Source organism: Kryptolebias marmoratus, linkage group LG12 (genome assembly GCF_001649575.2).
Source record: "Kryptolebias marmoratus isolate JLee-2015 linkage group LG12, ASM164957v2, whole genome shotgun sequence".
NCBI lineage: Eukaryota > Metazoa > Chordata > Actinopteri > Cyprinodontiformes > Rivulidae > Kryptolebias > Kryptolebias marmoratus.
Genome location: NC_051441.1, coordinates 7,357,605 through 7,384,066, shown reverse-complemented (window position 1 = coordinate 7,384,066; position 26,462 = coordinate 7,357,605). Strand labels below are relative to the sequence as shown.

General features: G+C 39.7%; 2 protein-coding genes across 5 annotated transcripts; one reads left to right on the top strand and one right to left on the bottom strand.

The window, feature by feature from the left end:
- Nucleotides 1-621: 621 nt before the first annotated feature.
- LOC108243720 (dedicator of cytokinesis protein 7) lies at nucleotides 622-25,610 on the top strand. 4 transcript variants are annotated; one of them, XM_017429347.3, is made up of 50 exons: nucleotides 622-825; nucleotides 2,312-2,399; nucleotides 2,983-3,161; nucleotides 3,368-3,436; nucleotides 3,589-3,715; nucleotides 4,049-4,261; nucleotides 5,119-5,204; nucleotides 5,348-5,414; nucleotides 5,719-5,868; nucleotides 5,952-6,032; nucleotides 6,224-6,380; nucleotides 6,513-6,643; nucleotides 7,636-7,729; nucleotides 7,848-8,010; nucleotides 10,608-10,725; nucleotides 11,634-11,704; nucleotides 11,793-11,931; nucleotides 12,030-12,131; nucleotides 12,237-12,323; nucleotides 12,721-12,952; nucleotides 13,058-13,222; nucleotides 13,350-13,522; nucleotides 13,971-14,072; nucleotides 14,440-14,526; nucleotides 14,942-15,037; nucleotides 15,196-15,336; nucleotides 15,593-15,706; nucleotides 15,805-15,975; nucleotides 16,579-16,718; nucleotides 16,833-17,002; nucleotides 17,109-17,257; nucleotides 17,543-17,725; nucleotides 18,831-18,957; nucleotides 19,033-19,114; nucleotides 19,232-19,328; nucleotides 19,431-19,565; nucleotides 19,821-19,973; nucleotides 20,096-20,254; nucleotides 20,337-20,437; nucleotides 20,527-20,719; nucleotides 20,813-20,956; nucleotides 21,103-21,234; nucleotides 21,335-21,349; nucleotides 21,731-21,856; nucleotides 21,936-22,025; nucleotides 22,103-22,339; nucleotides 22,419-22,562; nucleotides 22,706-22,812; nucleotides 22,908-23,081; nucleotides 24,340-25,610. In XM_017429347.3, the coding sequence occupies exons 1-50, from the start codon at nucleotides 776-778 to the stop codon at nucleotides 24,380-24,382; spliced, it is 6,354 nt and encodes a 2,117-aa protein (XP_017284836.1). In that variant the 5' UTR covers nucleotides 622-775; the 3' UTR covers nucleotides 24,383-25,610. The 4 variants fall into 4 exon arrangements, with proteins under 4 accessions (XP_017284836.1, XP_017284839.1, XP_017284838.1 ...); XM_037978612.1 differs by having other exon boundaries at nucleotides 776-825; nucleotides 13,353-13,522; XM_017429350.3 differs by lacking the exon at nucleotides 13,971-14,072.
- Nucleotides 8,305-9,965, bottom strand: si:dkey-114l24.2 (uncharacterized protein LOC107990273 homolog). The gene is made up of 4 exons (XM_037978614.1): nucleotides 9,492-9,965; nucleotides 8,925-9,074; nucleotides 8,710-8,820; nucleotides 8,305-8,615 (listed from the first exon to the last, which is right to left on the bottom strand). The coding sequence occupies exons 1-4, from the start codon at nucleotides 9,795-9,797 to the stop codon at nucleotides 8,598-8,600; spliced, it is 585 nt and encodes a 194-aa protein (XP_037834542.1). The 5' UTR covers nucleotides 9,798-9,965; the 3' UTR covers nucleotides 8,305-8,597.
- Nucleotides 25,611-26,462: the final 852 nt, after the last annotated feature.

The following is a 26,462-nucleotide window of genomic DNA, read 5'->3' as shown; positions in this document are numbered from 1 at the left end:
TCATTTTCTTAGGATACTGATAGAATTAATTTATCTGCATTAAGTTAAACATAACGAAATTCCTTGAATGGGAAAAGTTGAAAACACAAAACCTTGCCTTTTATTTGTTGTAAAACGTGCACGTCAAAGTCGTGTTCATTTAAGACACAACCTCACTCAGATGACTTTGAAACCTTTTTTTATTTGCTTCCTATTTTTTACACAGAACTGAAACCTGTGAAACTGAAAACTGGCACAAGTGCGCCATTATTAGGTCACTCTAAACCGGTCAGGTGAGATTTCCGCCTATATGGCTATACGGTAGTTACCAAGCATAAAACAAACCAGAGTGCAGCAACAGCATAGCCGGAAGTGACGTTAAAATAAGGCACACTTTTACGTTGGTGTTATGCGATTAAAACAAACGAATTATCACTGTAACTGCTAAAAATTTAAAAATGACTGTTTCAGAATTTAACCTATAAACTGTAGTTGCTTACTTGCGAATAATGTAGTCAAGCAAGCATGAGAAAAGACAGTTAGCTTTTATTTTGACATGCACCGGATGTAGTGTAGCTGCTGCACTCACTGCTGCAGTCATGGCCGCCGGTTCAGCTCCCGGCCGCTAGGAGGAACAGGGAGGGTTCCTTGTGTCTGGTCCGAGCGTGGAGAAGGAAGAGGTCCGCATCCGAACACAAGAAGACGGGTCCGACCCGAAGCTACGGCAGTCAGAAGAAGTCTTTCAGTTTGACTTTCGTTTTTATTTTGTAAGACTTTCTTTACATGGGGACGAGAAATGACATTGTCGACAGGCGAACGGAGGGCGTTTGCTCATAAAATCAACCGGTGAGACAGAGAGCGAAGTTATTGTTTCACAGCCACAGGAGTCTCGCAGTGAGGCAGAGTGACCCCGGACCGCTGGACCGTATGCACACATATAGCACGTATGCTAGGACTCGAAACGAACAAAAATACGAACAGTTCAGCATAAATACAGAAGTTTATAGGGCTCCAATAAAGCCGCGGTTTATTAAAGCTGCTTGGTGTAAACACCCGAATCAGTGTTGAGAGCTGAAGGCTGTTCTACTTTCTGGATGTTTTGTTTTGGGTGTGTTTAAAAATGTTGAGAGACGCTCATTTGTCTTGTTCTTGTGTCTCATTTTGATAAAAAATATAAATCCTCTGTGACCTGGAAATCTCCCATTTCTCACGATTACACCTGTGGAGAATGTTAGGCTGTTTATTTGTCTGTTCAGTCTTTAAATAACATCCTTTATAAGTGTGTAAGGAAATGCCTCCTTTCTGCTAGTAACCAGTCTGATTATTGCCTGAGGTACTTTCCATTTTTATTACAAGTGAAATTACCTTCACAAAAATGTACTGTCTTTAAGAAACGCCTTGTTGTTGCAGAACCAGATATTTCTTCCCAAGACAAACAAGATGATAAACTATCATTCACTTGCCAGAGATTTTTTTTTCACCCAAGTGAAAAGTTTGTGTTCCTCATTCCTGGGCTGTAGCTTTGGTCTATGTTGTCAGTATACCATAGCATTCCTCAGATCCTGTCTCCTGTAGTGGGTCCAAGACCATTGTTATATGCCGGATGCAGGAAAGGGTGGGAAATGCCTCTCTGGCTATTGCTTTTGCAGTTGTTAACTTTCCTTTTCCTGTTTTAAGTTTAAATGTGCAGGTTTCACACTGTTTCATAAACCTCAACATGTAAAAAGCTCGTTGTGTGACCTGTGTCCTAAGGCGTTTTGCAGGTAGTAGCACAGGAAGGCACGGACCCTAGCTCGAGTTTGTACCCTGAACGGAAAAGTCAAAGCCTTGGCAGCTTTGAGTATGAGTGAAACAGGCAGTTTGTGGATCTAAAGGAGCAGCTGTTTGCTCTCTCTGGGCGGATTGGGGTTTTCTCCTGCTTTGTCTTTAAGCTGTTCATAACAGTTTGGAACAGAGAGTCTGGCTCTGTGCCTGATCTGGGGAGCCAGCTCGCTAAGTCTCTGTGAGATCCAAGTCCTTAACAGCTGCTGTCCCTCAGGATGGGGAAAGGGCCTCTTAGTTCATAAAGGATATGTCTGAAACTCATAGGCTTAACAATGCAAGTGGATACGCTCATGCAACTACACTAGGAGACATTTGGATAATGAAAGTGAGAGATAAACATGATCATTTCTGTAACAAATTATTACACTGACATTAAGCTCTATGGATACACACAAACATGCCGATTTAGATTGAACTTTTCCCAAACTATACATCTTATTTTTGCTCTTAGATTTAAATGTAACTTGTTTTTTTGTTTTTTTTTCTGGCAAATCTTTCTTGTGCTCAGGACGATTGCAGCAGAGGTCAGAAAACAAGTGACAAGAGACTATGGCTCACCTCAGCTGTCCAAGAAACGAGGAGGTGCACACCACCCCGTGAGTCACCCTGTATTTAAAATGCCAGAGTCAGAGGCCTGCAGGTTTCAAGATGCAATTAGCAAGGTCTAGAAGTGAATCTGTTTATTAGTTTTAAGTTTAAATATGAAGAAGATACAAACAAGAGCTGCGGGGGGGCCATTTTAAAACTTGTTGTTGCACCTGATCTTGCTCAGTTGTGTTATTTTGGCTGCCAGGTAAAGTTTAAACATGCATGCTCACAGAGATCTAAGAACTTACATCTGAAAATAAAACATACATTTATCGAACACAGTAGGTTTCTGTGACCCTATTAAACTTTGACACTATAAGTTTAATCAGACACTCATATAAATTAAACCTTTTTTTGTGACAAAAACATTAAGTCAGAAAGTTATACAATTACATTTTATTATTAAAATACCTATTAAATTCCTTGTGTTATTTTACATATGCCAGAAACTGATACTGGTCTTTAATGGCAGTCATGTCCTTATTGCTCTGTCCTTAGTGAATGTTTCTGATCTAGCTGATCATATTACACCCATATCATGATGGTCATGTCATAGTTGTGGGTACATAACAGCCTAATGTTTGTTGACAGTTGCCCCTGACGGAGGTGGTTGAGCCTGTGGACTTTGAGGAGTATGTGAGCAGTCACCCACCTGGGGTGGAGCTCGGGCCCCTCAGACAGCTCATGGAGTTCCCCCAGGATGACCTCGAGCTCCTCCAGCAGGAGAAAGAGTGCACTACACTGGAGCCCCCTCTGCCTGAGGAGGAGGAGTAAGTCCAGCTACTATTAGACATCTTTAGGTTTATTATTTTACTTCCGATCCCTCTAAGGGATTTACATTACTGCCTGCACAGTGCGCTCTGTAATGGAGCACATGCATCACTAGGGGAAAGAACAAAGCCTTTCTCTTTGACACTGAATCAACATACATATTAAAGCATGCTTTCCTAAATTATTAAAGTGTTTTTCTATGTAGCTCTCTGGATCCCAGAGTGAGAGATGCCCTGGCTGTCTACACAGATGACTGGCTTGTCATTCAAAGAAAGTAAGTGGCTGAAGCTGTGCTACTAACAGATAAGAGTTTCCTTTGTAATCAGTTGTTAATGATGTTTACTATTTTGCCTGTTTATGTTTAACATAATGGACAGTTGCAATATTATGTTGACTTTCAACTTCTCTTTTTTTTGTCTCTTGTAGATATCAGCGCTACAGCACCACATACACCCCTCAAAACTCGGAGCGACAGCGGGAGAGGCAGCGAGGGCTGGTCAAACAGACCTTTGAACTGGATGAGGCTGCTGCCTCGGAGCGCCAGGATGACCAGGTAGCTGATAGTGATGTTATAAGGATTTGCTATTTTAAACACTCACAGGTCATTTCAGTTAGGCAAGGGTCATAAACAAGGTAAAGGGTTACTACGAGTAAAAATTTAAAAGCAAAACATGAATCCACTGAAACTTTGATCATTTTCTGCCTGAAATAAGAGGTAAAGATGTTGGCAAGCCATTACAGTGGGAAGGGCAATATAAGTTGTATTCTTGTCAGCATCTATAATGAACAAGAGGAACTATCTGCTCTCTTTTCTACTATTCATTCTCCTTGCAAATCATATTGATTGGGTAAAAATGTAAAAGAATGTACTCTTGTTGTTGTTTAGGATGACTTAAAGCGGCGGTCAGTTAGCCTCGATGAGACTCCTCGGGGGAGCTGGGCCTCCAGCATCTTTGACCTGAAGAATTCCTCCCCAGATGTGCTGCTCCCCTCTGTGCTGGAACGAACAGCTGCAGAGGACATGGACCGTCACAACACTGAGGCACGCTCGCAGGGGCGCCACAGTGACCTGCTCGGCTTGTACTCTCCCCCTGACGAGGTTTGTGTTTAACCAGCTCGTACAGTTCAAATCAAATCCTGTGGAATAATTTGACAAACATGATTCCTGAATTCTAGTTTATGACCATTTTTAGGTTGGGTTTTCTCTAGTTTTCAGTTTTTTAGCATTATTTCTTTGAAGGCAATAATACATTTTTAGATATAAATAATCATCTAAATAGAAAACATAATGATGCACAGCTGAAGTGATTTTTATGTAAACAGTTCACAAACTACTTCAAACCTGAGAGTTCAGTTTTCTGCTCTTGTCAGACCAAAAACAACAAAAGCAGCCATATTTTGATGATTCTTATTTAGTTTACAGGCTGTTTAATTGTCAGGTTTACATGCAGTCCTTTCAGTGCTAACTTTAAACAGCTAAGATGAAGGCACTCACTGTTTCTGTCTGAATGACACACTAAACACAGACCTGTATACATGAAACATTATTTTATGACATATATATACAAACAGGTGATGCAACCCCTTATTGTGGAGAAAAACAAATAATATTTTGTTTATATGCTGCATTTGTTGTCAAATGTCATCAGCAGGAATCCAAAAGAAACAGAGTTTACAGACTGAACTCACAGATTTAAGACAATATTTCTACAGAAATCTCTCCTTCAGACTGACCTGCTCTGGCAGAAATGTTACAACGTGTAGTTGGTGTTTAGAGGATGTCCAGTCGTACTAACGTGTCACCCAAAGTGAATGTTATGCCTTTCCTTCCTCTGTTTCCTCTTTTTCTCTCTCCATCTGTCTTTTTGTTTTATGTCTGTGTACACAGCATCATTTGTCTACTGTGACATCTGTGTAAATGTTCTCTTGATATGTGACTGTTGTTTTCTCTGGCAGGATGAAGCAGTCGAGAGGTGTTCTCTGCCTGAAGTGCCCAAAGAACACTGTGGTCAGAGGATTATGGTCAAGTGTCTGTTTCTGAAGTGAGGAACATGAGGATTAACCAGCATATATATTATTATTATTATTTATATATGTCTTTTCCCTTTGTTTATTCTAATTAAAAAATAAATACTCCAATGTATTCCTTATTTAATAGTATTTGTATGTCATGGATGTTTTTCAGGTTTGAAATCGAAATTGAACCAATATTTGGATCCCTTGCCCTTTATGACGTTAGGGAAAAGAAAAAGGTATCATTTTTGTGTGTGTGTGTTCCATTAATGTATGATTGTTCTTTGAATCAGCACTCATACACTCAGTAAAGCCACTTATGTAACTCTGAGCTCATAGTTGACTAATTGAATTTCCCCTTTCTGAAAATGGTCCAAAGTGGTTTTGCAGTTCAGATCACTGGGTCAAAACTCAATTAAAAAATCCTTTAATGTCCATCACCGTTGTTGTCTTTCCGTGTCCCCCCTTTGCTTTTTTCCAACTTGTCTTTTTTTCCAACTGTGGGTCATCTTCACTTTTTCCCTTTTCTTGTTTCTCCAACAGATCTCGGAGAATTTTTACTTTGACCTGAACTCGGATCAGATGAAGGGATTGCTGAAACCTCATACGCCTCAAATAGCCATATCCACACTGGCTCGTTCTGCTATCTTCTCCATCACATACCCTTCCCCTGATATCTTTTTGGTCATTAAGGTACTTAGGAGCCTAAAATATGTAAGTCAAGAATAAATATTTTTGATTAGAGGCAATAATTCTAAGCATGAATTGTGTTTCAGCTTGAAAAAGTCCTTCAGCAGGGAGATATTGGGGAATGCTGTGAACCCTACATGGTGATGAAAGAATCTGATTCCTCTAAGGTACTGATCCAATATGTGTTACTGTTGCAATACTTTGCACTTACTGCCAGTGTACACCTTGGACCTTTTTAAAGTCTAGCCACACATATTACTCAATTCTGTCTGAATAGATGCAATATCTACTGTCCTGTTTGATCTGCTAACTTGGTTGGCTGATTCAGCGTATTTTCATCCCTCTTGTTGCACTGCAGCACAAGGAAAAGCTGGAGAAGCTGCGTCTTCAGGCGGAGCAGTCTTGTGCTCGTCTCGGTCGTTTTCGCATGCCTTTTGCCTGGACAGCCATTCATCTGCTCAACATCGTCAGCAGCGTGGGAAGTCTTGATCGGTCGGACCCAGACTCCGATTCTGGTACCGTTTATACCAGATGTTGTCTTTTTTTTAATGCAGGCTATTTAAAACTTCCCATTCTCATAATCTACAGTGTTCAGCCATTTACATTGACGAAAGTATCTAACTTCACGTGGTTTGTCTTTCTGCTAGAACGAAAGGGTCATGGAACCTGGAATGAGAGAAAGAAGAAGGGATTTGAGAGGATGAGTGTTGGGGATGAGATGTGCAACTTTGCTACTTTCCGCCCAGCAACACTCACTGTAACCAACTTTTTCAAACAGGTCAGACTGTGTAACAGTGGTATTAGTGACTCATTCATGTTTATTCATACCATGATGTAAAACAGCTCAATTACCTGTTACTTTACTAATAAAGTTCAGCATTTCTCAATATCAAAAAATGGAGGAAAAGCTTTAGACAACAACATTAATAAAATAAAACTCGAGCGTTTCAGACTCTACTTTGCCTTTTGCCCAATGACCGCTGGAGATAGACACCAGCTTCCTGTGACCCTGCAGGGAAAAGTGGGTAAAAAAAGTTTAGACTCACTGAATGAATCGGGACGAAGATCCCTTTTCTCCACCGATCTGGTTCAACTCCTCTTCCACCTCCTCTTGTCTCATCTGCTCCTCCTTGTCTTGGAAAAACCTTTTAAATTTTGTAACACAACAGGACTACTACTCAGCGCCAACAATGATCACGTTGATGCAATCTCACTTTTTCTCAACATGCAGAAATAAACACAATTTGGGCTTGTTGCCTATATGAAATGCAAACCCTAATATAAACTGTCTGCATTTTTTATTGAACATATTTTATTTTACATTAATATTTCATTGATTTTAAGGTATGTAAATTTCATTTGTTTCAGGGCTGCATTGAGGGCACCCAGGCCTGTTGTCTATGTATTGTATTACTTCATAGCTTTTATTATTTTTATTCTAATTCATTACAACTTGTTTGGCTGTTTGTCTCCACTTTAATATTGTGTTTTTACTAATAATATAGTATGTCCTGTTATTTTACTCCAGGGGCTTTAATTGTATTAAAATAAGCAAACCTTGAAAATCTCTACAGGACACAGCTCTCCTAATGCAGGACATTTTCAGAGCAATATTGAAATAAATAAACAGTTCAACCCAAGCGTCCACATGTAGATCTCACAGTTTTCTGCATTTTCAGTCAGAATCACAGTGTTCAGCTCATTCTTGATGTAGATAAAAAGTATTATGAGTATCCTGTTAACTTTGCATCTTTGTTTGTTTATACCAAGGAGGGTGATAGACTGAGTGATGAGGACCTCTACAAATTTTTGGCAGATATGCGCAGGCCGTCCTCCGTCCTGCGACGACTGAGGCCTGTCACAGGTAAACACAACACCCTCTCATAATCAGCATATGAATTTATGCTTAAAGGTTCATCACTGATGTTAATTTAACTTTGTTTGGTTTTGCCATGCATCAAATTATTTGTTTTGTCTTTTAGCTCAGTTGAAGATCGACATATCTCCAGCTCCAGACTTGCCGCATTATTGTCTGTCGCCAGAACTGCTGCATGTGAAGCCTTACCCAGACCCGCGTGTTCGGCCAACCAAAGAGGTGCTGGAGTTCCCCGCTCGCAATGTATACACGCCGCACACCACGTACAGGTGAGTGTTCAGCTTTCAAAGGTGCACCCACGCAAACAGACGCTTGACCTGTTGAACAAATACATATTCAACCGTTCATTGCATGCGTGCCTCTCCATGTGTCCATGTGTGAATATTGATTTTTTTTTTCCTGTATTTAGGTCATTCTGTAGTTTTACGCAAGCAGGATAGAGGGTATCAGAAAAATTGTTTTAATTGTAATGTAGTATTTTTGATGTGTTGTTTAAGATAAAAAAAGAAAAAAAGCAAGTGACTTTTTTCATACTTGTTTAAATAATTCATTTACAAACAAGAAAAGATTCTAATATAGTTTTTAATCACTTAACAGCCTATTCTTGATGTATATTTTTTGTAAAAACATTGCTATGAACATGAAGACATAAAAGGTACAAAAATACTCCAGTAAAAGGTACAAGAGCCACATCAACCAGGACAAAAACACATGGTTAAATGAAAATATAAGGTTACATTTTGTGAATACACAATCGATCAACAGCATATCTTGGTCAGAAGGGAGTGCAGTGACAATGAGGAGTTAAAATCTCCATGGACTTCTTCATTCAGAGTAGTGGTGCATCTTGAAACGACTACGCCATCGCTCCTCTCTGGAAGAAGGATGGAAAACAGCAAAGTTGGTGAAAAGAAATTGATTAAAACTAAAAAGAAAAAAACATGAAATGTGTGGTGCAAGCACATTACCATTTTCTGCAGTTTGGAAAGCTGCTCATTCTGATTTTTGAGATTCTCCTTTTGAAAGTGGGTCAAAAGTTGTAAACCCTGCAAGATGTTGGAGTGCTCTTCAGCTCGATCCTAAAAGCAGGGATACAGTTAAAATGAAAAAAAAAAACATAGTTTATTAGATTTTTTTGACAATGAGTTACTTTTGAGTCGCCTTGGGGAGTTTTCAGATTTACCTTCAGCTCCTTGATGCTGTCAAGTGCAGAGTTGTTGAGATACATCTCCAGCCTTTTCACTTTTGTCTTCAGTTCCTCCTCGTCCTTCTCGATGCTGTTCAGCTGGTTCTTAGTCATCTGGGTCTGAGCCTGTTGCTTTGCCATCTGGGCCTGACAAAAGAACATCTGCTCATGTTATTCTCTTCTTCAACAACAGTCTCAGTGAAGCTGGCAGCTGCCTGTCCCAGAATATAACATACATCACTCTCATGCTTTTGAATACCCTATCATGAATGAAAGAATATGATCTATTCATGCACACGAGGAAAATGCAGTAAATGAAATCATCATGAGATGATTATAAAAAGAAATGGTTTGATGTTGAAGCTCATTCAGCAGTATAAGACTTATTATAGAAATAGCGTCAGCATTGTTATGTTTGTGTTATGTCTGCAGCAGTTTACTCTGATAGGGACTCACTTGATACGCTGCCTCAACCCATCTGTGCTTCCGCAGATTTTACTACACATTATCTTATTCAGCCTTCCATGAAGAATCCATTGTTTACATTGTTCTGTTGTTTCCTACCTGTAGCAGCTGTACGACTTCTTTTATCTGTTGCTCGGTCTCTGCGGCCTGCTCGGTCTGCTTCCCCAGCTTTTGGAGAGTATCTTCGTGAGCCTTCAGCGTCTGGCTGATTTTTTTCATCTTCGCCTCGGTGGTTTCAAACACATAGCTAAGCGATTCGCTGAGCTGTATGACTCCAAACATGAGCACGTTGACTTCTTCCTGTGGCGCGGCCTTGTCTTCCATCCGGCCCGTCTTCCTGATGGGGCCTGCATGGACTGCACTCAAACCCCCAGCTACACAAAGCAGGCACAGACTCCAGATCATTCTGATAACTTTTTCCTACTTACTTGTCTCAGGTGTTAAAAACTTTATATATATATATATATTTTGCTACAGCAATATGTCCAGTTAAAAAAAAGAATTGCTGTAAAGCTGATGCAAACTTGGAAATAATGCTGTAAAATGATGCATTATTTTCCGAGCTGTGCAGAGGTTGGCATCGGCTACAAAATGATGAATCTGGAGGCTTGTGTGCCTTTTATAGTGATTGCTCATGCAATGCCATGGTAAAATATTAGCTTTTTGTGGTTTGATCACAGGTCTAGTGCGTGGCCTTGGTCTCAGTGACCTTCTCTCAAAGCACAAACACCTGGACTAATTTTGGCATTTAGGTCACAAACTCTTACAACATACATACTAATATATGCAAAACCCTTCTTTGGAGCTAAAAATAGTAATGAGAAGTATCAGGATATGTTCAGTTAGTATATATTCATGTTTTAATTTTTTAAGGTGAAGAGTCATTTTCCCTTTGACGTGACTAATATCAGCTGTTTCAAAATATGAACAATATTTACCCCTGATGTTTGATTTGGATAAGAGGTGGTGACATTCACTACTGAAAACTGTTGGGTCACACTCCTCTGATGTGTGCCCTTTTTCTTAAATCCAGACTTTCAGTGTTTGTCAGGAAAGACTGAAGCATAATTATCGGAGATATTGTTGATATAGCTGAAAAAAAATGACAGATTAGGAAGCATTAAAAGTTTGCTTATCACAGTTTTACATTTATGAAGCTCTGCTTTTGTTGTCTCCCCCTTCTTCCACCTTTTTATGCAATACTTGACCGCTCAGGAACCTGCTCTATGTTTACCCACAAAGTCTGAACTTCAACAGTCGTCAGGGGTCAGTGAGAAACATCGCTGTGAAGGTTCAGTTCATGGCGGGAGAAGACCCCAGTCAAGCTTTACCGGTGGGTTACATTCAAGGACAATCACGTGACGAAAAAAATGAAATGTCAGCTACAAAGACCAGCTTAAAGCAGTGATGTCGACATGTCCTGTGAAGACGTAGCTCGTGATTTTCAGCACATTTAAATTTGCACATTTCTTTCTTTTTAAGTAGCTGATGCACAAACAACCTGATGCCTTGTAAATTAGAACTGAAGGATAAATAGGTCATAAAAAGTTTGAAAATATCAAAACAACATTTTTATCTAATGCATTTTTTCCTCATTGAAATGTTCCAGATTTTTTAAATACATAGTGTTACTAAGTGGCTACAGCAAAATGTGCATCAGATTTATTTACACTATCAGTTTTATTAGTGTAAACAAACACCATGGAAGCTCATTTTGCAGTTAAGAAAGATTATCCTTACTTTAAAAATTTATATTGGGTCTAAGGAACTACTTTTATTCTCTGAACAGTTTGAGTTGAAGGGTTGCGCTTCAAGAAGTCAGAAATATATATTCAATTTTAATAATGCAAAGATCTTAAAGTTAACACCAAGGTTTTAAATAAATTAAAAAAATAACAGGTAACCACTGAAGATACAAAAAAACAGGAGTCACGTATTATTCTATTTGTTTTCAATTAGGAGCCTAGCTGCAGCTGTTTGTTTCATTTGGATACAATTATTGGCTTTTTTGTGAAGACAAGTAAAAAGTATTCATGTGAAACAATTTAATAAGGGAAGAAACAGGAGTGATTTCACAGTTTTAGGTTTGTAAAGATGTCTATAGAGTGTTGAATAACAATATTTGTGTCAAATAAAACTGTACATCACACAGTTTAATGTATGAACCTGAGAGCAGCAGAGACTGTTAAAGAAGCTTTTTTATCATTGAAAACTACTCTTACGCTGTTCCTTTTCTACCAGGTTTTCTTTGGCAAGTCAAGTTGTGCCGAGTTCATGAAAGAGGCATACACTCCCATCATCTACCACAACAAGTAGGGCTCAAACACTCTGCCTGAGTCAGTCTGACTTCTTTCCTCCAATTGTCTTTGTGTTGAACATTGTTTAACTTTTGCTCATAAGGTCCCCTGAGTTCTATGAGGAGATGAAGATGAAGATTCCTGCCAATCTGACAGACAACCACCATCTACTGTTCACCTTCTACCACATCAGCTGCCAGCCCAAACAGAACACTCCTCTGGAGACCCCTGTGGGCTACACTGTTAGTAAACTCTTGGCTCACATTTAATGCTTTCACCCACACGTTTCACTTGTCTGACAGCTCTTTTTGTGAGAGATCACATGTGTTTGTGCTTGCAGTGGATACCTTTGATGCAACACGGCCGACTACGCACCGGCCCCTTCAGTCTTCCCGTGTCTGTGGAGAAGCCTCCGCCGAGCTACTCCGTGCTCACTCCTGACGTGAGTGGTTTTCAATAAACTGTGCAAATATCAATTCGCCTGCAATCGCCCGTTTCTTTGTGAGGCTACTGTGAATCAAATGAGTTAAATTTTCCTCTGTGACAGGTTCAGCTTCCAGGCATGAAGTGGGTGGATAATCACAAAGCAGTGTTCAATGTCGAGGTGACAGCAACCTCCTCTGTTCACACTCAGGTACACAAATGCGCTCATTATGCTGTGCTTTTTCTCTTACCCTTGTGCTGTTTTCTCCTACTGTTAAAGCCTTAAGTGCTATTCATTTAAACTTTAAATTACACTGAATAAAACACCTTCTCAGTCTTATATAATAGTATGTAAAGCCCTATAGGTATTTTTTGTAAAAGGATAATAAAAAAAACATTATGGATGATGCTACCTACGACCAAAAAGTATTATACAGTAGTGAGTAATAGCTTTGTAAAATCTGTTGCAGGGAATTCATTTAATTTTAAATTCTATACATTTGTAATACCAAAGACAGTTTATTTTTTAAACACCTTCTGTATCTTTATAATTGTTCTTGACAAATCAATCTGCTGATTATGAGTTTGTGTTATTGTTGTACCTGTAGGATCCCCACCTGGATAAGTTTTTTACTCTGGTCTACGTTCTGGAGGAGTACTCCTTCCCTTTCCGCCTTAGGGATGTAATTATAACTGAGGCAAACATGGAGGCGGAGCTTAAGGCCAGCATGGCAGCTCTGAAACAGGCTCAACTGGATACCTGTGTTAGGTTCCTACATCAGCTGCTCAACAAACTCATTCAGCTGATTGTGTACCCTCCAGTCATTGCAGGTCAAATTGGTGAGTGGGATGTTTCACAATCAGCTCTATTTTAGGAGCTCTGAAGTGTTGTTTGGGAAAATAACATGTTTATGATGAATAAATGTGCTTTAAAACAAACACCAGTGAACCTTGGCCGAGCTGCTTTTGAAGCCATGGCTCTGCTGGTCAACCAGATCCACAAAAACCTGGAAGGAAATCAAGATCAGCACGGCCGCAACAACTTGCTGGCATCTTATGTTTATTACGTCTTCCGCCTGCCCACTGCTGAACCTGCATTGCCCCCAGCAGGTGAGTGCACTGTACTGTGCAACCTGTTCATATGAAGCAGCAAAAACAGGCTAAAGATTGTCATTCTGTCAGACTTTTGTCTGTTTTTTTTTTTGTAATATCTGTAACCCTCTTGTCTCCTGAGAAGCAGGCGCCCAGTCATATGAGATGCCTCTGCAGTATGCTACCTTGTCCAGGGCAACAGGCCGCCCAAGCAGTCTTCATCTGTCACGTTCAAAAAGTATTAGCAATTCCAATCCTGACCTGGCCAGCACACCAGTTTCTCCTGACGAAGAAGTCCAAAGGATCATAGGAAGCAAAGTGAGTTTCAAATTTCGTATTAAATATGATCTGAAGATTGTTAATGTTCACTTATAGTCTGTTTTTATATTTGTATTGTACCCCTTGTGCCAATTTCTTTTAAAGCAGTTATTTTGATTTAATGACAGTGTCTTGACTCTTCACAGTAAACTCAAGTGGACTGAAAGCTCCAGTAGTTAATCACTGCCGAGTCAATTCAATTATGCTTTCTGCTTTTGTCTCTTGTTTCTGTTAGTTCTTCCAGATTGTTCTCCTACATTCCCTCTCTTTTATCCTCATTTTTATTCTCCTTTATTTGTTTTTTTTTTCCTGATTTTCACCCTCAAATAATATCTTGTGTGATTATTACCCTCCCTTTACTCATTGTGTCCTTGCCTCTTGCCACACTTTGTGTGTGTGTGTGTGTGTGTGTGTGTGTTATGTGTGTCTCATCGCTGGCTTATGGCAGGGCATTGACCGCTCCCACTCCTGGGTAAACTCTGCTTATGCCCCTGGGGGGTCCAGATCTGTGCTACGCCGGAACCCCAACTCCAGCTGTGAGCTCAAGCAGGTGCCAAATCCTTCCTCCTCCTCCTCCTCCTCTTCATCACCTCCATCTCAAAATATCCCTAGTGAACCTTTTTTTTGTATTTGTGTCTGCATGTCTCATTCTCTGCATCCCTCTTTCTGCTTCTTTTTTTAAATCACTGCCATCTTCTCCATCATTTTGATATTCCTCTTTTCTCTGCTGCCTAACAAGCCATTTGTCTGGTGTTCAACTGACAAAAGCGCCGCCCGAAGCTCGTTAGATTTCTTTCCGGCCTTGCGCTCATCAGAGTTCACAGAAAAGCTCTCTGGTCACCCACCCATTCCCATTTCACCCATTTTCATGTCACTGTCTTCATCTCCATGTTCACCTCACCATCACTTCATGTCAGCCAAGCGACCAGAGCAGCAATCGCATGTCTGCCTTTCTGGACAGCGTGGCCTTGTTAACAGTTCCCACAAGGCAGATTATGAAAAAGGTAAAACTGGAATCTAATGTAAAAGAAAAAAAAAAACCAACAACATAAAAGTGGCATTCTTAATGGCAAACTAACACCTACTGACATATTCATTATGTGTTAGCATCATTAACATTTATCATCATTCATTAGATTTAACATCTGAATTTCTGAGGTAGGTTTGAAATATGTTTTTATAAACTACACTAAATAAAGTTAACTTTAAACTGGTTTCATTTAATGAAGTTGATTTTTTTTGTTAAATAAAAGGTATGTTTTAGTCAGATTTACAATAGTACTTGAGTAGTTTTAGGCATTTGTTTTTAGACTTTTGCAAACAACATTTAGTGTAGATGACTCTTAGTGAATTCAACAGAATCCTTCTACAATGGTTTTCTGGAGTGATGTAAAATGTGCTGTGTTGGTCCGTGTTTAGTTGCTCCACGAGGAGCTGGCATTGCAGTGGGTGGTCAGTACCAGCACAGTGAGGGAGGCGGCTCTGCAGCAGGCCTGGTTTTTCTTCCAGCTAATGGTCTGTATTTTTATTAAAAATTATAAGAACTTTTACTCTATATGTTTGTCTAATCTCTGTACTTCCACAAGGAATAGATCAAAATCATAGTAATTAAGCCAGGAATAGCAATATTATTGTGAAGTGATGAAGCTTTGTATTTTCAAACCTTCCTACAGACTAAGAGCATGGCTCATCATTTATTCTTGACCTCCAAACTGGACTCTCCCCGGCGCCAGCGTTTCCCAGACCGCTTTATTGATGACATTGCTGCGCTTGTTTGTGCCATCAGCGCAGACATCGCCAGCCGATACCACAAGGTACGAAGCCCTCAAAGACACACCACACTGAAGGAAGGCCTGCTTTCAGCTCATTTAATATCAAGTGGAGTCTTCAGAACAGCAAAGAATGAGTGATGTTCATGTCAGATGGAATGTTGTGTCTCTTACCTACAAACTGAGCATTGTTGACTGTTTCAAATATATAATGCAGTTTTACTTTTCCCTCTTCCTTAATATTGATCTTCCTCTTTTTCTTTCTCCCCTGAAATCCCCTCCTCTGTCTTTCTTCGTTCAGGATGTGGAGCTTGTGGAGAGGTTAAATAGCAGTCTGGCCTTCTTCCTGAATGATTTGCTGTCTCTCATGGACCGGGGCTTTGTCTTCAACCTCATTCGCTCCTACTACAAGCAGGTGCTCATTGATCTCACATTCATTTTCCAGTAACTTCAAACAGCCTAAAGCTTTTTCTTCTCCTCTGACTGTTGTCCGTAAAATTGTGTGTTTAATAGATTGCTAACAAGCTCCACACAGCACAGAATCCCAGCTCTCTGAATGCCCTGAGGATGGACTTTATTCGTATTGTCTGCAGCCATGAGCATTATGCCATCCTCAACTTACCCTGCTCAACTCTGAGCCCTCCGGCGTCCCCCTCCCCTTCCACCTCCTCCACAACGTCACAGGTACTGGAGCGGGCTGCAAAATAAAATATGACTAGAGAACATGCAGTGTGAATGCTGAACGACTTTACATTCAGCACTCCCACTGCTGAAGAAGAAGCTGAAACTGAGTTGTTAAAGCTTAAAAATAGCAAAATACTAGCTAAATGCTAAAAAAAAAGGTTAGCTTAAAGTAGCAAAAGTTTAGCTAAAAACACTGAAGCGGGAGCTAAAAGCTAAAAGTATAGAATTAGTAGCATAAGAAGACAAAAATAGAGCAAATACACGAAAGCAGATTTCAAAGACAATGTTTTTAAAGGAATTGAAGAGATCTCAATGTACTTTCATGCTGAATATAATTGTAAACAAAGTTAAATATTTTAATTAGTATAAAAGTTAAAACAAAGTTCACAGAAGTAGTTAGACTTCAAAAAACTTATTAAAAAAAACAGGTAATCAGCGTTCAAACAAATAATTTAAACTTCTTATAGTTTATTAATATTATTATTGCAGATTTTGTGTAAAAGATCAGTTTGTGTTTTAAAACTTTTGTTCCCATGTGGAACAGGTTTTTATTGACAACTTTTCTGTATAATTCAGCATTTTTACTATTACCTTATGTTTCAGAGTTCAGCATTTTCAAGTATGGTGCAAGACCAGGGTGTGGCCACCATGTTTGAACTCTCGGTCCCGTTTCGCCAGCAGCACTTCCTGTCTGGCCTGCTGCTCAGTGAGCTCTCTCTCATTCTTGACCCTGAAGGCGAAGGGTGGGTTCTATGTATTAGCAGTTAAAAAAGTCTTCAAGTGAAATATAAAGAAACTTAAAACCTTCTGTGAGAAATACTACAGAGATGACTGATTTATTCTTCTCTCACCTGCAGGGTTTTCTTCCTCCATAAAAAGGCCATCAGTGCTGTTCACTCCCTGCTGTGCAGCCATGATGCAGACCCTCGCTTCAAGGACTCTCAGGTCAGAGCCCACGTTGCTAAGCTCTACCTGCCGCTCGCCCCCATCGTCATGGAGACACTGCATCAGCTCCACGACTTCTGTGGTCAGCGGAATTTTATGAGCAGCTCATATATTTTTCCACTGTTTAAAGAATATTTTACTTGCAGCAGTATCACACACCTGAGGGTCCTTTCCTTGTTTCTTTGTAGACTCTTCTGCTCGTGTCCGCCTTGCCTCTACCGTCGCTGAAGATACTGACCCAGACAGTGGCAGCATTATTAGTCAGTCTGTTGCCATGGCAATTGCCGGCTCTCCTTTGCCGCATGCCAAAGCAAACCCATTTGCCCTCCCCTCGGTGGTAAGTGATAGCAGCAAGGGTCAAACTGATCCCCTGGGCTGATGGGTCACAGATCAGCCTCTGTGTAGAAGGAAGCTGCTTCAGTTTGACAAAAGATTTCTCCAGAAAAAAACTCACCTAAAAAATCAACCAGCAATTTCAAATTTTTGTTCTTTTCTGAAGTTTGTTTGCTCTTTTTGTCCTGTAGGTGGCTCTCTGTGTTCATTATCTTCTTGTCACTCTTTATTTTATGTTTTGAAGCTCATTACAAGATTGGTGTTTCATGTATGTCTTTATCTGTACCAGACGACTCGCCAGTCCAGCTCTCTGTCTGCTGAGTGCAGCAGGACCCTGCTGGTGTGTTTCCTGTGGGTGCTGAAGAATGCAGATGCAGCTCTCCTGGAGCGCTGGGTTTCTGACTTGTCTGTGCTACAAATCAACCGTTTGCTGGATCTCCTTCATCTCTGCGTCTCCTGCTTTGAATACAAGGTACAATAACCAGGAACTTTCAGCGAGTTTAGGAGTGTTTGGTTATCGTTCCTCTGTCACGCAGTAGGCAGGAATTAAACTTGCAAATTTGTTTGTCCTTTGACACGCGGAAGGAGCTCCGGAAGGACTTAATGGATAAAAACTATTCATGACAATTTTTTTTCACAGAAAATTGGTTTTAAATCTAATCACAAATGCAAAACTCTCTAATTTAAGAACAGCTATTTTTATACCAGAGTTTCTGCAGGATCTGAAAGTCATAAAGAGTCTTAATTTAATATGTTCAATTTTAGGGGTCAAAAAGTCCAGATTTTTCATTTTAGGTCCTAACTGGTCCTAACCGAAACTTTCAGAAAGCCTCTTCTACGTAAACACCAGATGTTTAAGAACATGTGTGATCAGATTAGTCCAGACTTTTTCCACAGTTGCTGTTCGCAGCTGTGCATCACAAACTGGGATTTCCTGCTGGAAATGTGTTCTCACGGCATGAAATACGAGCAACTGGGTGCAGCAGCTACTTAGACTAGGATTCACACTCATAGACTTGAGTAAATGCTCAAAAGGAGATGCTTCTATGTTTGCAAATTGTCCCACCCACAACTCTTACGAAGATTTTGATAAAGGTGAAAAATGCAAACAGGAAATCTAAATGAAGTGCTGACAAAATTAGCATTTTTACCTGCCAGCTCTGCAGGAAATGTATAGATTTCTTAAGTAAACCAAATTTTTCAGCACAAATAATTACATTTGAGAGAACCTTTTTTGTAAGGGTAGCTATGTTTGCCATCCTCCAACTGAAAGTAATGTTTGATGCATTAAATATAATGTGCAGTAAAGAGAGGCACAACTTCTTTACCATTTTAATTATATTACTGTTTACACTCACTGTCAGAAAAATGACTGTAATGATCATTGGTTTTGCTGGATGCTCTTATTTAACAAATGTGACTCAATTTTGTTTTAATATTAGTCATCATTCTTTTTATTTTCCTTGTATTATATTTCTAAAATAGATTACCACCTAAACCTACCTTACACACTTGTATTCATCTTTCAGTATACATCTGTGATATTTTCTGACTGATTTTGAACATCGTCTGTGCAGGGGAGGAAGGCCCTGGAAAGGATCAACAGCCTGACGTTTAAAAAGTCTCAGGACATGAAGGCCCGGCTGGAGGAAGCTATCCTGGGTACAATAGGAGCCCGTCAGGAGATGGTCCGCCGCTGTAGAGGTAAATATCATGGGAACTCAATATTATAGCGAGAAAAATGATGATTTGTTCTCTGACATGTTTTAAAATTTATAGAAAGAAGTCCTTATGGCCAGGAGAATGTCAGGTGGAGAAAGAACGTCACTCACTGGAAACAAAATACAGACAAAGTCGACAAGTATGTCCTTTTATTGTACTAGAATTAGTGTTAACTGTGTGGAGTAGTATGCTGTGTTTTCATACAAAAAGAGCTGATGAAGGTATGGGATGATGATTGTAAAATATTATCTTCCAGGAGTAAGGCTGAGATGGAGCAGGAGTCTGTGGTGGATGGGAATCTGGCTACTGAGGCCTCTCTGATCGTCCTGGACACACTGGAAATTATAGTGAAGGTAAAAAAGAAAATTAAGGAGGCACGTTTCCTTCTGTTATCACACACTGTTGACCTTTTTTTATGTAGAACTTTTCTAAAGTTCATGTCTGTCATCTTTCAGACTGTGGTTGCATCAGAACTGAAAGAAAGTGTTTTAGGCGGGGTTCTGCGAGTGCTTCTCCACAGCATGGCAGGCAACCAGAGCGCCCTCTTTCTGCAGCACTGCTTCACTACACAGAGGGCGCTTGTTTTCAAGGCAAGAACAGTTTCTATTGGTGTACAGCAGTTAGTGTCGCCAGATTTGCTCTTGATTTATTATTTCTCACACATCTTTTTACAGAACCTTAAAATTACAGAAAATGAAAAAAGTTTTTTTTTTGTTTTGTAATAATTTATGTATTCTTGACATTTATTTTGTATAAAAACTCATTGAAATGGCTAAACTGAAACCTAGCTCATTACATCTTTTCATCTCTGTGTAAAAGTTATTACAAACATGTGTTTTGTGCAGTTCCCAGAGATGCTGTTTGAGGAGGACACGGAGCTTTGTGCAGATTTGTGCCTGCGTCTCCTCCGTCACTGCAGCAGCAGTGTGAGTTCGGTCAGAAGTCACGCCTCCGCCTCTCTTTACCTACTCATGAGGCAGAACTTTGAGATTGGGAATGTAAGTTGGAAGTTGTTTTACCTTGTCTGCTTTAGCAGCTTAACAGTCTTGTGTTGTTACTCTAACATCATGACTTTATCAAAGGTGTAATTTCTTTTTCCTTTTTCTTTGTTTGGTATCAGAACTTTGCCCGAGTAAAGATGCAGGTCACCATGTCTCTGTCCTCGCTGGTGGGAACGTCACAGAACTTTAATGAAGAGCATCTTCGTCGGTCATTAAAGACAATCTTGACGTACGCCGAAGAAGACCTTGAGCTGCGTGACACACCTTTCCCAGAGCAGGTAGATGACCGCTTACACCGTTTCAGACTTTTTTCTAAGCTGCTCAAAAGGAGAAGACTCAACTAATGTGATGTTTACACAGGTTCAGGATCTGGTCTTCAACCTGCACATGATTCTTACTGATACTGTTAAGATGAAAGAGCATCAGCAGGATCCTGAAATGCTCATTGACCTGATGTACAGGTAACAGGATGCAGGCGAAGGAAGCAGGCGAACAAAGAAAGTGTTGTTCATAAAACTGAAATCGTTCTTTCTTTTATTTTTGATTTCAGGATTGCCAAAGGCTACCAGAACTCTCCTGACCTGCGCCTGACTTGGCTTCAGAACATGGCAGGGAAACACTCTGAGAGGGGGAACCACGCAGAGGCGGCCCACTGTCTCGTCCACAGTGCAGCGCTGGTGGCAGAGTACCTCAACATGCTGGAGGACTGCCGCTACCTGCCTATAGGTTGTGTCACATTTCAGGTCAGCTCAAGCAGTTTAATTCAATAATTCTCGGACACTTAAGTAAACTAAACCATGATTTTTACATCCTAACTTTTGTTGTTTTTCTCACAGAATATTTCATCAAACGTATTAGAGGAGTCAGCAGTATCAGATGACATCTTGTCCCCTGAGGAGGAGGGCATTTGTGCTGGAAAGTATTTCAGCGAGTCTGGTCTGGTGGGCCTCCTGGAGCAAGCAGCTGCCTCTTTTAACATGGTACGACTCGCATTCTCTGACTCCATGGTGACAGGACACATGCAGTCAGACATGGCAAGGCTTCAACATTAACACGGCTGAAAAAAAGTTAGGTGATTGAGTGGTGTGTGTAAAAAAAAAATTGTTTCATTGTTCTCTAACCACAGGCAGCAATGTATGAGGCTATAAATGAAGTCTACAAGATTCTGCTGCCCATCCATGAAGCCAACAGAGACTTCAAAAAGTTGTCAACAGTGCATGGAAAGCTGCAGGATGCTTTCAACAAAGTCTACAATCAAGTTAGTCAACAGTCTGATTCCAGGATCAGAAGCAAATAACAAAAAAAGCTCACTTTATGCTGTATCTAATGTGTGTCTTCTCATTTCTTAATGTTTCCAGAGTTCAGGATGGGAGGTAACAAGTTCATTACTTATATTAAGTATAGTCAGTTTAAAGAGAAAACAAATATTGTAGTATTCATTTCTTTTTGCACTGATAACCTTTTTTTCTTTATTACTTCCTTTTTCCATCCATGTGTTGACGACATGTTAATGGTGAGTGAAAACTGCAAACAGTTTCCTTTCTTTTTTCCTTTTTTTTATCTTTAGAACTGTGTTACATATACTTTCATAACCAAAATGCTTGATTCAAAAGCTGCATAATTGTCCACAAACTAAAATGGGATATGAATGTGCTTTCATCTTTGTCGCATTATGTTGGGTTTTTTTTTTTTTATTTCCACCAGCTGACTTCACTTATTTCAGCTTCTTTCTTTTTGTCCCCTCCAGTCTTTAGAGAATGTTTGGGACCTACTTCCGTGTTGGTTTTTATGGTTGCCAGTTTGGAGACTTGGATGAGCAAGAGTTTGTCTACAAGGAGCCTTCAATCACCAAATTAGCTGAAATCTCCCACAGGCTTGAGGCAAGTAGATTTATCATGATGCTAATAAAAGTGTCTTTAGAGAAACTTACATCCAAAGATTTATTTCTTTGTTGTGCAGGAGTTTTACTCTGTGAAGTTTGGTGATGATGTAGTGGAAATTATCAAGGACTCTAACCCAGTGGATAAAACCAAACTGGATCCTAATAAGGTAAAAAAAAAACATCTTTATTTATAACTAATAAAAACTTGTAATAATATTAAGAACTTTTAACTGTACTCTTACAGGCCTACCTCCAGATCACCTATGTTGAGCCTTTCTTTGACACATATGAGCTAAAAGAAAGAATCACCTACTTTGATAAGAACTACAACCTGCGCACCTTCATGTACTGCACTCCCTTCACTCTGGACGGCCGGGCCCACGGAGACCTGTATGAGCAGTACAAACGCAAAACCATCCTGACAACATCTCATGCCTTCCCGTACATAAAGACCCGCATCAATGTTATCCACAAGGAGGAGGTAGGTGTCTGTTTTGGAGGGACCAGACGTTTATAAAAAAATACTCTGCATGTTGCCTTTTTTGTTTTTGTTTTTGCAGATTATTCTTGTCCCCATGGAAGTGGCAATTGAAGACATGCAGAAGAAGACTCAGGAGCTTGCTTTTGCCACAAATCAAGACCCTGCAGACCCTAAGATGCTTCAAATGGTGCTGCAGGGCTGTGTGGGCACTACTGTCAACCAGGTGCCTGATTTGATTTAAAACCTTTATCTGTTTAAATTGTCCAAAGCAAACCTTCTCAAGTTCCCGTTAAAATCAGGCTTCAGTTCGGAGTCAGTTTTTAGACATTCCTCAGCCAGTATGTAACCGTTTCTCCCCCTGCACAGGGTCCTCTTGAAGTGGCGCAGGTCTTTCTCTCTGATATTCCCGATGATCCAAAGCTGTTTCGCCATCACAACAAGCTGCGCCTCTGCTTTAAAGACTTCACTAAGAGGTGATGACACACTCCACACCTCGGGCACAGACTAACATGTAACCAAGAAAAACAAATCCCGACGTTTTGCGTCCCCTCTGGTATTTGTCACGCAGGTGTGAGGACGCCCTGCGGAAGAATAAAGCCCTGATTGGACCAGACCAAAAGGAGTACCACAGAGAGCTGGAGAGGAACTACATCAAACTGAAAGAAGCTCTGGGTCCTCTCATCAACCGCAAGATCCCCCAGCTGTACAGAACCCTGCCAGCTCCAGCTACGCAAACACAACGGTAATTTGAGACATTAACGTGTGCACGGGGACACACAACATGAGCTCATACTTCTTCTTGAACTGTAACAATAGAGAAACATAAAACCAAACTTTGGTCATAGCTTCAAACCTCATACGTACCCTACTGCAGTTCTTGATAAAAGTTGCTGCACTGATTACAGAACTGAAGCTTGTTTGACTCTAGAAATTATCACCATATGTTTTTTTTTGTTTTCATCATCCTTTGGCAGAAGCTTTGTGTTTACATGTGAGTCAGTGGACTGCTGGTTTCTAATCAGAAACAGAGCTGGAGACAACAGTATGACACAGGACAATAGAAATTTAAACGTAGCAATTATTTGATTGTACAAACTTCCAAATACAAGTTTAAAGTATGTAGTTGTGACTAAACTGACTTCAATTTCTCCGTGAGTTGCTAATATATTTTTTTTATTATTCCTAAAATGTTTTTTCAGTGATATGTTTCCTAAAGAAAAATTTTATAACTCAAATTTTCAAAATACATACGGCCTAGCAATGCATCTTTTGTTGAGAAATGATGGACTTGCAGCCATTTTGCTCAAGCCTTAAAAATAACATTGTGTGCAAATCTGTTAGCGCCTGGAGTATGTTTTGTAAATGACTCTCAGCTACTACGACATCAAATTTTAACTAAATATCTGTAAACTTCACAGAGGTAAATTCATTTTTCATGTAGGCTAAAGTCCGTTAGCTGCGGTGAGTTGGGTCAACTCTAAAAGTAAATCAGTTGTAGATATACGTCCAATTATTACTTTCACAGAATTTCACTAGAATCTGTTCAGTGATTCATGAGATATTTTGCTAACAGACAAACAGGGTTGACAACAACAGTTAATGTCTTGGTTTTAAGTATGTGTTGGGGACAACGTTCAGCTACTATCACACTAAATTTGACAGAGTTACAACATTTTCCGTCTTCTAAGGTGAGTTGGTTTCCAACAGTTATTGACAGTTTTACACACAGTTCTCGTTCAGTTAGCGCTCAGAGTATAAGTTGGGGTTCAGACTTTGCCACTACCACACCAAATCATGGCACAATTTCTGTAAAATTGACAGTTATAGCACTGATTCATGAGATATTTTTGTAACAGTACTCAACCAGAGACACGTTATCGCCCTTTATCCTTCCAACAGCAAGTAATAATAAGACATTTTCTCATGCGTAAAAGAACTTGTAGTATTAATTTTACAGAAAAAAACCAAACCTTTTGTAACCTTCTCTTTTTGTCTCGCAGAAACTCGTACAGCAGGTCCAGTCTCCGCAAAGTCGAGAGCTGAGGTGAAGAAACTGGAAAACACAAAACGAGCTGCAGAAATGATCACATCTCATCCCTTCTGTTCGCTCCCCCTCCCCCTCCACCTCACACTAACTGTCTCACACACACACACACACACCATCCTCTTCCTCATTATCCCCCCTCCTCCTCCTCCACTTGCCCAGCTTCCCAGTCAGGCCATAATCCCACCCAGTACCACCACACACATGCAGACACACACTGTTAGCTGTCACCTCTTTCCCTGCTGAACCGTCTCCCCCATCACCACCAGTTTCACACCTCTGTTGGAAAAAAAAAAAATCTCAGCTGTTTATACTGGAAGGTTATCTGCTCTGTAAACATTGTCATTTGGTGTGAGGCTCTTCAGATGCCAGAGAGCTTTCCAGCGTAATCCAGTCACTGACAACCCAAAGTAATCTCTCTGAGCTCAATCTGGCTACAACATTGTTGTTGTTTTTTGTTTTTTACCAGACTGCCGCAACCAAACAGTTTGTATCCAAAATCAAAGTCGTCTGTTTTGTGTCGTGTCTTTATTTTTTTATTTGTAAAATATTGTTTTAAGCTAACTCTGGTAACAGCCACTACCAAAGTTTTGTTTTTTAAAAAAACCTGTTCCAGTGAGCTTTCTTTTGTTATAAGCAGACCAAATAACTGACATTCCTTCCTTCTCGAGTTGTAACATTTATCTGCACATCTCTTGTTATAAGATTTTAGGAGGTCTCATTCTGTGCAAGCTCCGGTCTCAGGCTTGTAAATAAGGAAGATGCCAGAATTGAGGTGTTTGAATGTTTTTCTTTTTAGCTTTTAAACTGTGAAATTGTCTGTAATGCACTGCAGTCTCATCAGATGTTTATCGCAGAAGCACTGCCTTCAGTCACACAGATATCTCCAAACTGTGGCATCTAGTATCATCCTGCAGTGAGATAACTGAATATGCTTTTCCTGTGTGGACAAGTCTTCTTCGGACTATATGAGCTACTGGTATAAAGCACTCTACATGTTTATTTTATGTCCACCTCTGTCATTGACTTGTGTGTTTTTTTAGTCTTTTCCTACTACTGTATGCATTAAATTGCACTATTATAAACATCTGTGTCACAGTAACACTGTAACAACAAAACTATACTGTATGAGCTTTTTTATTTTATGCATTTATGATGAAAACTGTTTTTTTATCATTTAGATTTTTATTTATTTACCTTCACTTCTATTAAACATTTCTTTCTACACAACTGACTCATGTCTGTTTGTGGCATTTTGCAACAAGGAGGTACAGACTAGGCTTGGATAGGTTTTGTAAATTGTTTTTTAAATGGTTTGTGAACTTCTGTGGTGTAATATAGACTGCTCTATTTCATAAGATTGTGTTTTAGTAAATATAAATGCTAATCATTTGAATTCATATTGCCTAGGCCAGTGGTTCCTAAAGTTGAGGTTGGGACCTTACTTTGGGTCATGAAATTTCAGGTGAGGGTCTCCAGATTGTCTTGAGAAATCAAATTAAATATAAAATATTTGGTAATGGCATAAATATTTTGAAAAAGTAAATACAGTGATCATGAACTAATAAAAGAGTATAGCTGTTAAGGCTGTTTTTATTGTCATTAAGCTTGTTCTAATCATGATATTGGCAGGTTTGTGTAGATAAACTGGTCCTATTTGGTGTATTGTGCTTTAGTTAAAAACAAACTCAAAAAGCAAACATTTTAAAGGTTATTTAAGATCAAATATACATGACACAATGTTTTATAGGTCCGGTCTAAAATATGTGAACTAAAGGGTGTCTTGAAATGTAAAAATACTTATAAAAGTCCACAGTTTGTTTTAGCTCTTTAGAGGTACTCATATAAACCGTCATATGGACGGGTCCAAAATCATAAATTACAAAACAAATTCTGCACATATTGATGGTTGATGTGTCCTCAAATTTACAAAAAAAATTAGGCAAACTACTTCAGAACTACTTCTAAGTACCACATGTTTGTTTATCTACAGAAACAGCCAAAGTGACTGAATATTGGTCAATAATGGCAACACCTGGAATAGTTTGTATTTTGTATTTTGCATTTGTTTATATTGAG